The following is a 15,516-nucleotide window of genomic DNA, read 5'->3' as shown; positions in this document are numbered from 1 at the left end:
CTGTTTTCATTTTGTTTAAGAAGTATTCCTTTTATTTTAATGTTATATTTTACTTACATGAAGTTAAGTGAGTAAAGTTCTATAAAGTTCAAAATGTGAAGAAATTTTGACTTTGTGTAGAGCTGCTGGATGATTACATCCTAGCAAAGATACAGACAGATTAGTCAATTTTTCTGAAGGTATGGTTATACATATATTTCACGTTTCTGAGATATCTGCCCTAAACGCTGAGATACATATATAACGATACCTTCACAAAGAAATGACTTTTTTTGAACAAGCTGTTTTGTGTTTGTCTTGTTAAAGGCTCTATGCTCATTGTTTTTGGTCCAGTTTGGACCAGCACTTATCTCCATATCTGTCAAAAATGGTTTGACCTACTGTATGTCTATCAATATCTGCTGGAGGAACAGGTTTTTAGTCTGCTCGTTTGAGTCATAGGACCAGACCTATTGATTTTCAATTTTTTTGCACAAATAGTTTTTGAAATATATTATTTATTTAAATATACAGTATTGTACATGGATGCATATGTAAACACAAGAGTGTAGACTGGCATGCACACAAACACACACACACACACACACACGTACACACGCACACACACACACTCACACACTCAAAGAAATATATGAGTGAAGATAGCCTGTAGCAGCACTACTTAAAATAGCCTACAACTCCCAGAAGCCCTGATGGTATTACGCTATTGGGCAGATTTGGGGGACACATGCGTTACTTGGAAGAAATTAATCAAGCGGGCTCTTTAAAAAGGAGCCAAAAAGACTCTGAGAGGATGATGATCATCTGTCTGTTTTTGTTTCTACTGACCAGTCACACCATTGGATTACAACTACAATTACCTTTCATCTGAATGTATGTGCTGTCCTGTGCCTGCTTGTCTGTGAGGATTCATCTTGGTTGTGTGAACGGCGCTATATAGCGCCTGACCCGGCACAGACTCAGACAGAGGCACGTACTTAAATAAAGCACACTCCTTTATTTTTCTTCAGCCGTGGGGCACGCCTTCCCCGTGTCCCACAGGCCCAACACAGTCCCACAAGCACTTCAATAGCACACAAACCACACTTCTTCTCTTCCTTTCTTTACCACCACTCCTCCTCAGGCTTAGTCCTCCTCCTCCCGGCTCTGGCTCTCGAGTGATGGTGGCTGGCCCTTTTTATACCCCACCCAGAAGCGTTCCAGGTGCTTGGCCACCTGGTCCTAATTGCCCTTCCGGGTGGGGCTGAAGATATGACCAGCCAGGCTGCTGACTCCATGCAACTCCCCCTGGCGGCCATCCGAGCCCCCAACCAGGCTGTGGAGGACTCCATCTCCCATGGAGTCATGCGCTGGGTTGGGGAATCATTGGCTGCCAGGGAGGCTGCCACCAAGCGTCCCGGGGAGGTATTGAGGTGACCATGGCTGCTCACCCGGAACAGATGCAGCAGGGGCGTCCCTGCCGGGCGACCCGGCTGTCTATTACAGTTGGATTTGTCTTCACCTGGGGTGTGCTCCTGATCACATCAAATCTTCACACTGCAATGGGAACCTGGTAGGATAAAATTTTACATTTTCTTCAGAGGGCTGTTTACAGGGGTTTTCATTCCACTCATTCATTGGCATCTGTTCCTGCTGTACTGGATTGTGTTGGACTTTATTGCTTATTCACTGTTTGTTGTTTCGTTCAGTATGTTAATAATTTTCACTGTCAGGAAACTGGGGAGGGCAATTGTGTACACGTTTATATGTAATATTTTTTCTTCATTATTTGATTAAAATGAGGGACATTCAAAATGTTTTCGCACTTTTTTTAAACTCTATTTATTAAGAATTTCAAAAACAGATTGCATCACTTTTCTACATAGTCACCTTCCTTTGTGAAGCAATTTTCCCAGCCTTTCATTAACTTTTTAATGCCATCAGCAAAAAATGTTTTTCCTTCACCGTTTCCAATGAAAATATAAAAGTGCAGAAAACTTTTTGAACGTACCCTCGTATATTCTTTATTCATAGAGATGCTAATCAGTGTCTCTGTGTGTGAGTGTGTGTGTGCTGGGTCAATGTTAGGTTTGTTCCTGGGGTCTCCGCAACAAACTAAACAAATCACTGTCTTTGGACGGTATGAATCTTAGTGACCCCACAACCGCTACAAGCTAACAGCTGGTTTGCCCTGCTATAGCACATTCTGGATGATGAAGAAGAAGGAATGAAGACACTCAAATACATTCACACACCTAGATTGGTAAAGGTTGACATGTACAAAAGCAATAAGCCACTCCTGTTACCAATCTGTGCAGCTTCTTTATTTCATTTGATCCAATGTGTTTCATTTCAAAATAAAAATATTAGTAAAGTTATTCACTTCATTAAATTGTCTGTTCACTTTACTTTAAATTTATTTGTGCACAAACGAATGTTATATAAGGGAATGTACTTGATTGAGATATATTATTGCACAGTATCATATTGTAAAATCTTCTGTTGAGTGATTTCCTGTGGTATCAATAGAGAAAAATTTACATGGAAGTACTTCATGGACAATTCCATAACAATTGTTTGTTTTCCACATTGTGATCTTGGGTACTACTGTTTTTTAAATGCTTCTGTCAAGAGGTGAACATAAAGTTATCTATCCCTCCAGTATAAAATGTAGGGCATCTAACTAACACTGTCTTTTGAATTAAAGACACATTAAAGAATACTTTGTAGTATTAATATGAAGACCTTTCAGTCAATGTTAGTTTCATTTCAGCTGTGACAGCGTTCGGCCTTAAGACCTTGATTCTCGTTTTGCCTCTTAAACTGAGTTGTCTCACAATTTTGACTTTCTGCTATTAACCTATGCGTGTTTCACTGCTTGCAATTCTAAACCACTTGGTCTGGTTCAACCTTACAGTGATTATGCAGACTTTTAGTACACAGCCTTAAACAACCACAACTAATGTGCCATGGCAGCACAATCATGCATTACTGGAAAAAGAGCAATGGAGAGCTGAGGAGATTTTCTTAGATGCACATTCTCCGAGCCTGAACTCTACCTGTCAGGAAGTCCTGGCTTCAGTTCCACAGGATGTTGTTTAATTCAAGGCCTCTGTCCTTCATTATTGGTATCAAGGGAACTTCTTATCAAGCATGAATAACTGTGGAAGTTGCATCTTCTGGTGATCTTTTTCTTTAAAAGGCACACTGATGTGAGTGCAGGTTGTCTGGCCTGTTAGGGCTCATTTATACTTCACACTCAGAACATGTACACGCATACATCATGGCTGCCACACGTTCCCAGCATTCATTTGATGTGTCCTCTGAGCAGGTACTCAGAAATTAACGCAGCACGTGAGCGAGTTGCTGTACCAGCAAAAAGTCGGGGGGCGCTGTGTGATAAAAGTCAGAATGTGACGTCGGAGTCTCTGTTTACTTTCTACATGTGACAGAAAGCTGTTTTGTGGATCGTAAAGGATCGATGTGGTGAAGCAAAATGCCGACATACAAATGCATTTGTGGTGCTTTTATATTCAAGTGCCGCATATTCCACAATGTAAAAGTCTCACATACCATCTTCTGTGTCATCTTTTTTTTTTTTGCACCTTCACAACAGGATCAGAATGTACAGACGTGTATTTGAGCCATAGAGAAAAAAATTAAGGACATGGTGAAAGGTCTATTTTGTGAATAAAGTTTAAATTTCAGCTTTAATCTCGAAATGCCCACTTTAATCTTGTAGTTTACTTTATCATTAAAGTAGACAGTCATAAATGTCATCTTAAGACAAGCCTAGTTGTTAATCGCTACATGCTTTTGGAGCTTCCTCCTGACCTGACGGCAGCAGCAAGCAGCAATAGATCACCCCATAGAACACATTAAATGTATGATATTCCAACTCTCTGCACATTTAAAATCCTTAGAATTATACTTGATATCACTTTCATGTATGCATTCAAGTATTAAAGGATTAAAGTATGCATGTTACATTTTACAGATAAATCATTAACTTCATTTAAATAATGAATACCATTAATAATTACACATATGGGGGTGGCACAGTGGCAGAGCGGTAGCGCTGGTGTCTCGCAGTAGAGAGTCACGTTGCTGGTGTTCCCTGCCTAGAGATTGCATGTTTTCCTGGTGGGTTTCCACAGTGTGCTTCGGTTTCCTTCTAAAGACATGAAGGTTTGGGGATATGATGATGCTAAAATGACGCTAGTGTATGTGTATGCTTGTGTTCAGCTTGTGATGAGCTGATGTCCTATTCATGGATTTTGTTTCTGCCTCTTGCCCGATGCTTGCTGGAATGAGTGTATCCCCGGATTGATGGATGTAACCATTAAACATCCTTTTCAAAGATATTGTGGCGAGGTGTCCTCAGAATTTAATAGATGTTTCGGGCAATGCACAACACAGCGAAGCCAAACATCTTCTCAGAGTGATGATATCTTGCACTGCCACCTGTTGGAATCTTCCAGATTTACGTAAGGTACATGCACAAATATAAACAGTACAGCGCTTGTGTACCAGTAGCATCCGCTGGAGCATGCGTCACGGTGCATGGAGTATAAACCTGGCCTTAGGCTTCATGTGTGTCATGACCAACATGTTGAAGCACTTCACGACCAAAGTGATGAGTGCCATAGGCCTTTCATTATTCAGAGACAAGTTTCTTTGGTACAAAAACAAAAGGCAGTTGACTTAAAAGCCAGAGGTATATTGAGAATGTCAAAGAACACACCTGCCAGCTGATATCTACATACATTGAGGGCACAGCCTCAGATATCTTTATAACCTGTAAGTTTACAAGAGTATGCTCCTGTCAAGTATCTCATCAGCTCATCTGTAAACAACATGAGAAACTCATCACTTGCCATTGTTGTGGTCCTGCTGTATGTTTAAGTGTTGTTTGGTGAAAAACAACCAAAGAAGGTATGAAGCACATTGGGTATGAAGGAAGCAGTGGTTACTGTTTGCTTCAGTTTGCTCACAAAGTCTGTTATTACTTGAATACCTTACCACAAGCGCCATAGTTCATAGTTACTACAGAAGTTTTCTATCTGTACTTTTACCTTATAGTTCCGATAGCACTGATATCAGCTTTGAAGTTTCTCCTGTCTGCCTCTAGGACTTTGAGCAGGGAATGGACTTCAGGTCTCACTCACAGTTTCCAGTTAGGCAGTGTCTTTATCTCTCTGGTTATTTTTGATACATACAGTATAGAATCCATCCATCCATTTTCTAACCCGCTGAATCCGAACACAGGGTCACGGGGGGTCTGCTGGAGCCAATCCCAGCCAACACAGGGCTCAAGGCAGGAACCAATCCTGGGCAGGGCGCCAACCCACCTCAGGTCACACACACACACCAATCACACACTAGGGACAATTTAGAATCACCAATGCACCTAACCTGCATGTCTTTGGACTGTAAGAGGAAACCGGAGCACCCGGAGGAAACCCACACAGACACGGGGAGAATATGCAAACTCCATTCAGGAAGGAACTGGGAAGTGAACATATAGAATCTAATTTTGTTATTAGTTTTGAGTAAAATTTTATAATTATCTTGATTTTTGTTATTTATGTGAAGCTTTGAGTTGATCACTCAGCTGCATCAGTCACACCTGCCATAGGACATGTTAGGCTTTGGTGAATGCAAAAATTCTCATTTCTCTTTACTTCTACTTAGCTTTATTTCAAGTAGGCCTGAGCATCAGAAGGTCCCTAAAGTCCTACTGTCTACCATACTACTTGGTAGCTTATTCCAGCTGTATATAGTTTTCTGTGTAAAGAAAAACCTAATTGTTGTGTGAAACTTACCCTTAACAAGTTTCCAACTGTGTTCATGATGAACTCATTTTAAAATAACAGTCTCGATCCACTGGACTAATTCTCTTCATAATTTTAAACACTTCAATCATGTCTCCTTATCATCTTCTTTTGCTTAAACTGAAAATGCTCAGCTCTTTTCATCTTTCTTCATAATTCCTCCCTGTAGCCCTGGAATAAGCCTAGTCGCTATTCTGTCAACTTTTTCCAGTGCTGCTATGTCCTTTTTGTAGTCTGGAGATCAAATGTACACAGTACTCACCAATGTGTTATAAAGCTTGAGCAGAACCTCCTTGGACTTGTACTCCACACATCAGGGATATATAATCTAAAATTCTGCTAGCCTTCTTAATGGCATCTGAACATTGTCTGGCTGATAATGTTGAGTCCACTACGACTCCTAAATCCTTCTCATAAGGTGTACATTCGATTTTCAGGCCTCCCATTGTGTATTCAAACTTAACATTTTACTTCCTATATGTAATACTTTGCATTATTTATATTAAATTTCATCTGCTACAAATCTGCCCAAGCCTGTATGCTGAACAGATTCCTGTGTAATGATTCAATGGATTCAAGATTATCTGGCAATCCACCTATCTTGGTATCATCTGTAAACTCAACCAGCTTGTTTCTTATATTCCTATATATTCCTATCCAAATCATTTATATATATATTAACAATAGCTGCAGCCCTAGAACTGACCCCTGAAGGACACCACTCTTATCTTCCACCAATTCTGCTAGGGTTCCTCACACCATCTCCCTCTGCTTCCTGTGTTTTAGACAATTCTACGCACAACACCCTGAATTCATACTTCTTTTAGTTTGATCTATTTTTAAGTCTTTTTCTTTGTTTATGTGATGTGGCGGTACATGTCCTGTAACTGTTAATGCTGCAGCAATTACTTTATTAGATACTAGCTGTCCCCCAAGGCTCTGCCCGTGTAATAGTGTAACAGGACAAACATTGATAATCAATAAACAAACAGGTATCACTAGCTAAGCGGAGGCAATGTACACTCCAAAATGTGGCCAGAGGTAGACAGACTCGAAAGGAAGCTGCCACATGAGCGAGGAGGGCCCAGCCTGACTCCCCACTCCTGACGTCATGCGTCCCCCTCCCCTCGGCCCACAGCCTCTCTCTCGGATTAGCACAAATATATTGCTCATGCAAGCGAACTATAAAAGTGCAATGAGAGAAGTCGCAAAATCAACCAATTTTTTGTTATATATATATATATATATATATATATATATATATATATATATATATGGAGATAATGTTATAAATATGGTTGTGACTCTTTGTCTCTCAGTTAATCAAAATGTGTTAACTTCTTACTAGTGATAGCTAGCTTCAAAACAGAAAGTGCATGATGCTATCTAGTCCATGGTTGGATACTACTGCCCAAATTATATGTTGCCTCCTTATGTCCTCTGATGACAAACTAGTTTCAAATGTAGTGAAAGTTAAAGAAATATGCAAAGACATACCAAAATAAAAAATAAGTGTGACCATTGTATTTCTTGGTGTCTAAAATCCCCCAAAACAATATCTTTATATATAATACGCTACCGTGGGTGTCCGTTTGTCTGTCCAGGATTTAAAATCACCTGTTGCTCGCAAACCGTTTGAACTATTGACCTGACTACGTGACGTCTACTAAGCGCTTTCGAGGGGATGATTGACCTCTCATCCCTACCACCTTCGCCACCATTTCCCCTACCTCTTCACATCTTAAATCATTCTTGAGGCAGATCGAAGACTTAAGTGCCAGCTTAAGTAAAAATTTAAAGAAAACGTACTAAATAATTGCAACACAAACTCTGACTTAACCAGTTTTAATGCAAACAGATGCAGACGATAGAAGAGAAGAAGCGAGACTCTAGGGTGGACAAAAGAAGAGCGGCTCAAGAAACAGCAAGCGCATCAACCTCTGAGCAAATGAATGCTAAATGTACAGAGAAAGAAACTATGGATTCTCCAGTCAAGTGTATTCCCTGCATGGTATCGTGCAGTGCGCCATTACTGGTTTAAAATAGTTTTAGAGACCATGGAAAGGATGTGATGAATTAAAAACAAATGCCATATCCTGGCAATTTTTCACCAGGCACAGGAACTAAACACATCAGTATTGAAACTGCCTGAGCTCTTAAAAAAGAGAAAATATTAACATCATCATTATTGTTTTTTGTTTTTACAGTAGAACTTAAAATGAGCACATCTGTATCAAAGCAACTAGCCAACGCATGTTACAACCAGTCAGGCTAAGCAGAAAGGAAGCGGACATTTTTAATTAGTCAAGGCTCTTTGCAATGTACAGGTGTAGCCTCATCACAATGAGTCTATGCTATTGAAAAAACATTACTTTACAATGCAGTTAACCTGACTCATTGAAAAATGCCCGGGCTAATTGCAATGGGACAGATTATCCAATTCAATTACAATATATATCGTAAAATGATTCTATCCCTTGATCAGTTCTCTAATTGTATTAAATAACAATGCAATGTTGTCAGGGATATTTTCTTTCAATGGTATTGGAACTGATTGATACAAGGCAGGGTGGGTCCATGGATTCACAGTGTTAATGCTAGTTTCTAAAGCTACCATCAGCATATCACAAAAGAAGTTGAGATTTATCATGTCAGGTGACATTTTTGCCATTTTTATCCATTTTTTGTCTTCAAATGTCCACTGTAGCCTCAGTGGAAGGAGTGGAACCCAGAGTGGTTATGTCATGATTTGGACTGATTTTGGATCCTCAAAGACCGCCAGTGTTTATTTCCTTCGTTAGGTCCAATTCTAGCATTGCTAGGGGCGTGGCCTCTAAGGTCAGGACCAACACATAATTAATGTAACAAGGTAAAAATGGATGACTATAAGTACAGATGTTCATCCAATCAGTGGATACCAAATCTCTAAAGTATTCAAAGTTTATTTTTGTGCTCTTTGCTTTGTGTACTTTCGGTTTGGACCCTCTGCTAAACCCAGGTCACTCAATGGAATGCCTCCAAAATACTTCCAGTGAAACTTGTGAGGCTATTGCTGTATTTTTTAATCAATAAATTAATGATATTAGAAACAATATAGTACATCTCCCCAACACTGATCCGTTTAAGCCCCTGTACTCCATTATAAACAAATTAAATTATTTCACTATGATAGATTTACTTGATTTATATAAAATAATTTCTCAACTGAGACCCTCCACCTGCGTCCTCAACCCAAAACTAACAAGTTTTTTCAAAGAAGTATCGGGCATGCTAACTGACAGTATTGTCTTAAGACTGCTGTAATTAAACCCCTGCTGAAGAAAAATAATCTTGACTTCTCTGCTTTTGAAAATTTTTGACCCATTTCTAACTTGCCTTTCTTAAGTAAAATTCTAGAGAAGACAGTCATTATGTAGCTAAATGTCCACCTCAATAAACCTGCTATTATTGATAAGTTTCAGTCGGGTTTTAGAACAAATCACAGTACAGAAACTGCACTTGTTAAAGCAGTAAATGACTTGCGGGTAAATGCAGACAGAGGCCGTTTATCTGTTCTCATCCTCTTAGATCTGAGTGCTGCATTTGATACCATTGATCACAATATTCTTAGAAATTGCCTTAGTCAACAGGTGGGTCTCTCTGGCAGTGTCTTAAATTTGTTTGAATCCTACCTGGCAGGTAGAAAATTCTTTGTTAGTTGTGGTAATTACAACTCAAAGACACATGATATCCTATATGGTGTTCCACAAGGCTCTATCCTGGGTCCACTGCTCTTTTCGATTTACATGCTTCCATTAGGTCAGATTATCTCTGGGCATAATGTGAGCTACCACAGCTATGCTGATGACACACAGCTGTATTTATCAATAGTGCCTGACGACCCCGACTCTGTTGTTTCACTAACACAATGTCTTACTTGTGTTTCTGAATGGATGAGTAGTAATTTTCTCAAACTAAATAAAGAGAAAACTGAAATTTTAGTGATTGGCAATAATGGATATAATGAGGTAATTAGAAATAAACTTGATGCACTAGGATTAAAAGTCAAGATGGATGTAAAGAATTTAGGTGTAACTGTTGACTGTGACCTGAATTTTAAATCACATATTAATCAGATTACTAGGACAGCATTTTTTCACTTAAGAAATATAGCAAAAGTTAGACCTCTTATAACATTGAAAAATGGTGAGAAATTAGTTCACACTTTTGTTTTCAGTCGACTAGATTACTGTAACATACTCCTCTCAGGATCACCCAAAAAAGACATAAATCGATTGCAACGAGTGCAGATTGCAGCTGCTAGAATCTTAACTGGGAAAAGAAAATCGGATCATATCGCTCCAGTTCTGATGTCACTACATTGGTTACCTGTGTCATTCAGAATTGACTTTAAAATACTGCTTATAGTTTATAAAGCCTTAAATAATCTCGCTCCATCTTATATTTCAGATTGTCTTTCACCTTACACTCCAAATTGTAACCTTAGATCTTCAAATGAGTGTCTGCTTAGAATTCCAAGAGCTAAACATAAAAGAAGTGGTGAGGCGGTCTTTTTCTGTTATGCACCTAAAATCTGGAATAGTTTGCCAACAGGAAATCGCCAGGCTAATACAGTGGAGCACTTTAAACAAATTCTAAAAACACATTACTTTAACATGCCTTTCTCATAACTTCATTTTAGTTTAATCCTGATGCTCTGTATATTCAATTAATTATCATTATTATTCATGGTGGCTCCAAAACCCGTACTAGCCCCTACTTTCTCTTCTGATCTGTTTCCGGTTTTGTGTGGTGGCAATCTGTGCCACCCCCACCTAATCAAAGCACCATGATGTCCCTACATTGATGGATTAAAGACCAGAAGTCCACGTGACCGTCATCATCAAGTCCTTCCATGAGAACCCAGAATACAATGAGGACTGATTGAGGTCATTGATGTTAGGTAGAATGCCTGGAGGGGGCTGGGCGGTCTCGTGGCCTGGAACCCCTGCAGATTTTATTTTTTTTCTCCAGCCGTCTGGAGTTTTTTTTTTGTTTGTTTTTTCTGTCCTCCCTGGCCATTTGACCTTACTTTTTTCTATGTTAATTAGTGTTCTCTTATTTTAATTCTTATTTTGTCTGTTTTTCTCTTTCTTCATCATGTAAAGCACTTTGAGCTACATTGTTTGTATGAAAATGTGCTATAGAAATAAATATTGTTGTTGTTGTTGTTCTCTCAACCATGATTATTGTCTCTTGTATTTGACTTTTGTTTCATTTTTCTTCATATCTTTTTTTTTGTCTTGCTTTGTTTTTTATGCACCCTCTTATTTGTAATTTGTTTACGGCTCCCTTGTTCATCTGGTGTATTCTTGCACCTTAACTGAGGAGCTTTTCATTCCTGAAGATCATGAATGAAATGAAATGATTTTTTATTTTATTTTATGACTCTCTGTTGTATAACACTGCCTCCTGAATCCTTTAAAAAAATAAGCAAAATATTTGTTTTGTTTTTGGGTCAGAGTGTTTATGAGTTTTCCCTTCCAATTTTATTGTCATTTTTTGATATTTACTTGCTAAACTCGAGAAGCAGTGGCTGAAACCTCTCTGTTTTTATTTGGAGTTTGGCTGCCATTGGTGAGACCAATTCTGGCAGCCAAGGTGAGTTTGTGGTTTGGCTGGTGGTTTTACACCCTCTTTTGTAATTTGTGATGGAAGATTCACTACAGCTTGAACAAGTCTGGCCATTCTCATTAACGCTCAACCACTTATTAACACTTAGACAGTCATTAATTCACTCAACGTTTTTTTTTTTTTGCTTGTCACTCATTTTTCTGTAAATTGTGAAAACCTAGTGAGGGAAAATTGTAAGTGTACAGCTGTTTCCACATTTGGAACCAACAATCATTTCACGATGAAAGCTGTTTAGATCATGCCTCCTTGACAATTCTAATGTTTGGTCAAGCAACAACTACACTTCTTAACTTCTGCACACTGTAGATCTGAGTTGCAACCACATGTTTGAAGCAGAAGGCTATTTGTGAACAGGTGCATCTAATAAAGTGGTCAAAGTATACAAGCTTCATATGGGAGGAATTAGAGCTACAGTGGCAGCTTACCTGGCCAGCAGTTGCACATATAGTCAACTCCTCTCTCCTCACAAGTGCCATTGTTGAGGCATGGCTGCACTTCACAGGGGGCAATGAAAATCTCACAGTGTGGACCTGAATACCACCGACTGGTGCAGATGCAGCTGTAACTGCAAAAGGAAGACAATGTTATGTTAAAAGATATCCCAATGGAAATTCTTAACATGTTCTCAGTGCCTTTACGTTAGTCTGGCTAGAATGAAACTAATATTTATCACCAGGTACGTTGTTTCTTAAAGTTTTGTAATCCAAGATCTCTGACTGTATTTAATGAAGCTTACCCATTAATTCCATCAATACATTGTCCTCCATTTTGGCAGGGCTGACTTCTGCATTCATCAATGTCTATTTCACACAGGTCTCCCTGGAAGCCTGCTGCACAAGTGCAAGAAAAGCCATTCAGGTGGTCTTGACAAGAAGCTCCATTCTGGCATGGTGATGACCAGCATTCATCAGTTTCCGACTCACAGTTACGCCCTGGTAAGAAAAAAGAACACAAATAACATGCATGACTTTGTGTAACACCCGTTGGGAAAAATAAATCTAAAAAAATGGCCTTTGGAATAATTCCTGATCAGGCTTTTCAAAGATTCAATTTGTATGCCCGTTTTAATGCTGGGCTTTATTTCAACACATTACAATGTATGTAAATAATAAATTCTGTAAAAACAGGCTTTACCTTGTCAACATACTGTCTGTGAATCACCTGACTAACTCTAAAGAGGCACAAAAACAGTCTCAACGTCTGACTAATCTCTCTATATAAAAAATTCTTGGGACGAGACCTTTTTCCAGCAACGAGATGTGATCTTTGAAGAGAGACAGAGAGACACTTTTGAAGAGAGATCTTTTGAAGAAAGACATTTTCACATCCCGCGAGACAGGCACGTCATGTCATACTTACAACCTTCAAGTCCCGTGATACACATGCAGAGCAGGTTAGAGATAATGGAAGTAGGAGAATTCGAAAGTCTCAAAAAAATGAGTGAAAAGACCACATTAGCACAAATGGAAAATATTACTCGGTGAAATAAAGGAAAAGCAAAAAGAGATTGCATAGTGTTTGAAGACAAAAGGACTGGTGCCTTACAGGTTTTTAAACATTCGAAGAGCCACCCGAAATGCCGATCACGCAGAACGAAAGCAGCAGCAAGCTAGCAGCAAGCCAGTGGGTGATCGGGCAAAGAGGAGGTAAAAGAACAACTGTTACTTGTTTCCCAATGTATCACCATTTAAGAGGGGTTTCAGAGGAGCGACTGCGTCACCTTGGTGTTTCAGCCACACTCTAAACAAAGGCACGTGCGAGAAAAGTTCAGATCACATGGCATGGCAGCGCATAGTGCTGGGTGGGTGGCGGGGAGGGAAGGGGTAGGCGAGTGAAGTGCAGATCATGCAGCAAAACAGCAGCAGCAAGTCAACAGCTGATCGAGCAAAGAGGATTTAAAAATAAATGATTTGGTTCCCATTATATCACCGTTTAAGTGTGGTTTCAGAGGAGCTGAAGCGTCTCCTTGAGGTGCATGGGGGTTGGTGAGCAAAACGAGCACGGGGTGAAGCCCCCTAGTAATAATAAAAATAAAAATATGAGGAAGAGTCAAGCTAAAGTTAGAAAATGGGATTTATTAGAAAATGGAACGAACCTTAACAAAACTGATGATGTCATTTCTCAGTGTAGTCTCGCAAATAAGGAGGATGTGGCAATACCTCAAACTTCAGTTTCTCTAGACAAACCTTGATGTTCTTAGCAGCGTGTGGGCTGATGGGCATTATCTTGCAGCAAAAGGACTCCTTGAGATAGCAGTCCCTGCTGCTTGGACCAAATGGCAGGCTTCACATTGGTCTCCAGCAAGTCACAGTAACTTGCACTAGTGACTGTAGTACCCCTCGGCATGTAGTGTTCAATAGTAACTCAGGTGCACGAGGGTTTGCGAGGACAAAACCTTTTATTCTGCTGGAATCCACTGGCACTTCCAGGCAGGTGGCACAAGTGCATTGAGAAGGGTGGAGACGACATTGAGAAATGACACGATCAGTTTTGTTAAGGTTCATCCCATTTTCTAATTAATCCCATTTTCCAACTTTAGCTTGACTCTCCCTCGTAATAATAATAATAATAATTATTATTATTTACATTTATATAGTGCTTTTCTCTTAACTCAAAGCACTTCAGTAAGTGGGGAGCCACTTTAAACACCACCAGTGTGTAGCATCCACCTGGATGATGTGACGGCAGCCATTTTGGCGCCATTACTCTCACCACACGTTAGCTGTTAGGTGGTGAAGTGGTGTGAGCAAGAGTGCCAGTTTAGAGACAAAGTATTAAGGTATTATATGAGTTTTAATATCCATCACCAGTGATATAAACTATTGATTGTGTGTAAGAGATATTGTTTAGATAATACAGATAATAGTTTGATTTAAAACATTTAAAGCAGATATACAAATTAGTTTGTTACTGTATGTAATTCAGTTCAGTTTTCTCAGTTGATTGCTTTTTCCTTGGACAGGGTAAATGGATCATTTGGGGCTGAAGATAGAAAATAAAGGAAAAGAAGAGGAGAAACAACAACAACATTTATTTATATAGCACATTTTCATACAAAAAAGTAGCTCAAAGTGCTATGTGTTGTATACTCAGTGAACATAAAAAGAAAAAGGAAAGTAAAGGTTGAAAACGAACCCACGACTTCTGCATCTTTAGTTATCTTTTACAAATCTTATAGAAGCAAGGGTCACTCTCTTGAGTCAAAAGGGTCATAGTGTCACTATGTCCAGTTATCACTGTCCAAATCGAGAGAGTTAACTAACACGACTGATGAGCAAAACAATTTGTGCTAAAAAACTGAATTTGTTTTACTTCAAAAAAAAAATTCACAAAACAAATGCTGTTTCACTTCCAGCGAACTTCATGCCATTGATACAAGAAGAAATGCATTTATTTCATGAGTTAATTCAATATGTGTCTGTCGTGTACTTTTTAAGTAAAGTCCTCTACCACATGTAGATATTTTGTTGTATTGTTGTTGTTCTGCTGGTTTACCATTTTGGTAATTGCAATCCTAAAAAAGCTTCATGGCGCTTGAGGCGTGCATACATTCAATGTCATCAGCAGAAATGAATGGAAATCCTAAAACTCTTTGCAATATATTTAACAGAAAGAGCAGAAAAGTAATTGAAAAACATTCTGAAAGTGCCACAAAATATGTACTCTGTCCAAGCCCTCTTTTTTGATTAGAGAATGTTATAAAAAAATCAGCTAATTGAGGGGAATCTGCCCCCTTGGCAACATTACTTTGTGACATTGTTATGCAAATGATGATTATATGGCTATGTTGATTGTATAAATGGTAATCATATGGCTATGAAATCTGTTCGCTTGTTTGAACATAAATTAAGTGAGTTACTATGAGATCTGACAAAATGATGTCAGTTGTATTAGAAACAGACATGTAGAGCTGACAAACAAGCTCATTTTCAATTGAATCCACTTAAAATCACTGTGTAATAGCAAATTTTCCCAATAATCATTTTGTAGACTTAAAAACATGTTGTAAGTGCCATATGGGATTGTCTGG

General features: G+C 39.0%; 1 protein-coding gene across 4 annotated transcripts in view; it reads right to left on the bottom strand.

Annotated features, from left to right (window-relative positions):
• Positions 1-15,516, bottom strand: part of crb1 (crumbs cell polarity complex component 1) — a 223,505-nt gene that overhangs the window by 154,020 nt on the left and 53,969 nt on the right. For all 4 annotated transcript variants that reach the window (XM_028811039.2, XM_051932884.1, XM_051932883.1 and 1 more), the window contains exons 3-4: positions 12,223-12,418; positions 11,912-12,051 (exon numbers count right to left, since the gene is read on the bottom strand). In XM_028811039.2, the coding sequence (XP_028666872.2) occupies positions 11,912-12,051; positions 12,223-12,418 (336 nt within the window). The remainder of the gene's footprint in view (positions 1-11,911; positions 12,052-12,222; positions 12,419-15,516) is intronic.

Source organism: Erpetoichthys calabaricus, chromosome 10 (genome assembly GCF_900747795.2).
Source record: "Erpetoichthys calabaricus chromosome 10, fErpCal1.3, whole genome shotgun sequence".
Classification (NCBI taxonomy): domain Eukaryota; kingdom Metazoa; phylum Chordata; class Cladistia; order Polypteriformes; family Polypteridae; genus Erpetoichthys; species Erpetoichthys calabaricus.
Note: the sequence above shows the minus strand (reverse complement) of the source record. Positions and strands in the feature narration are given on the sequence as shown.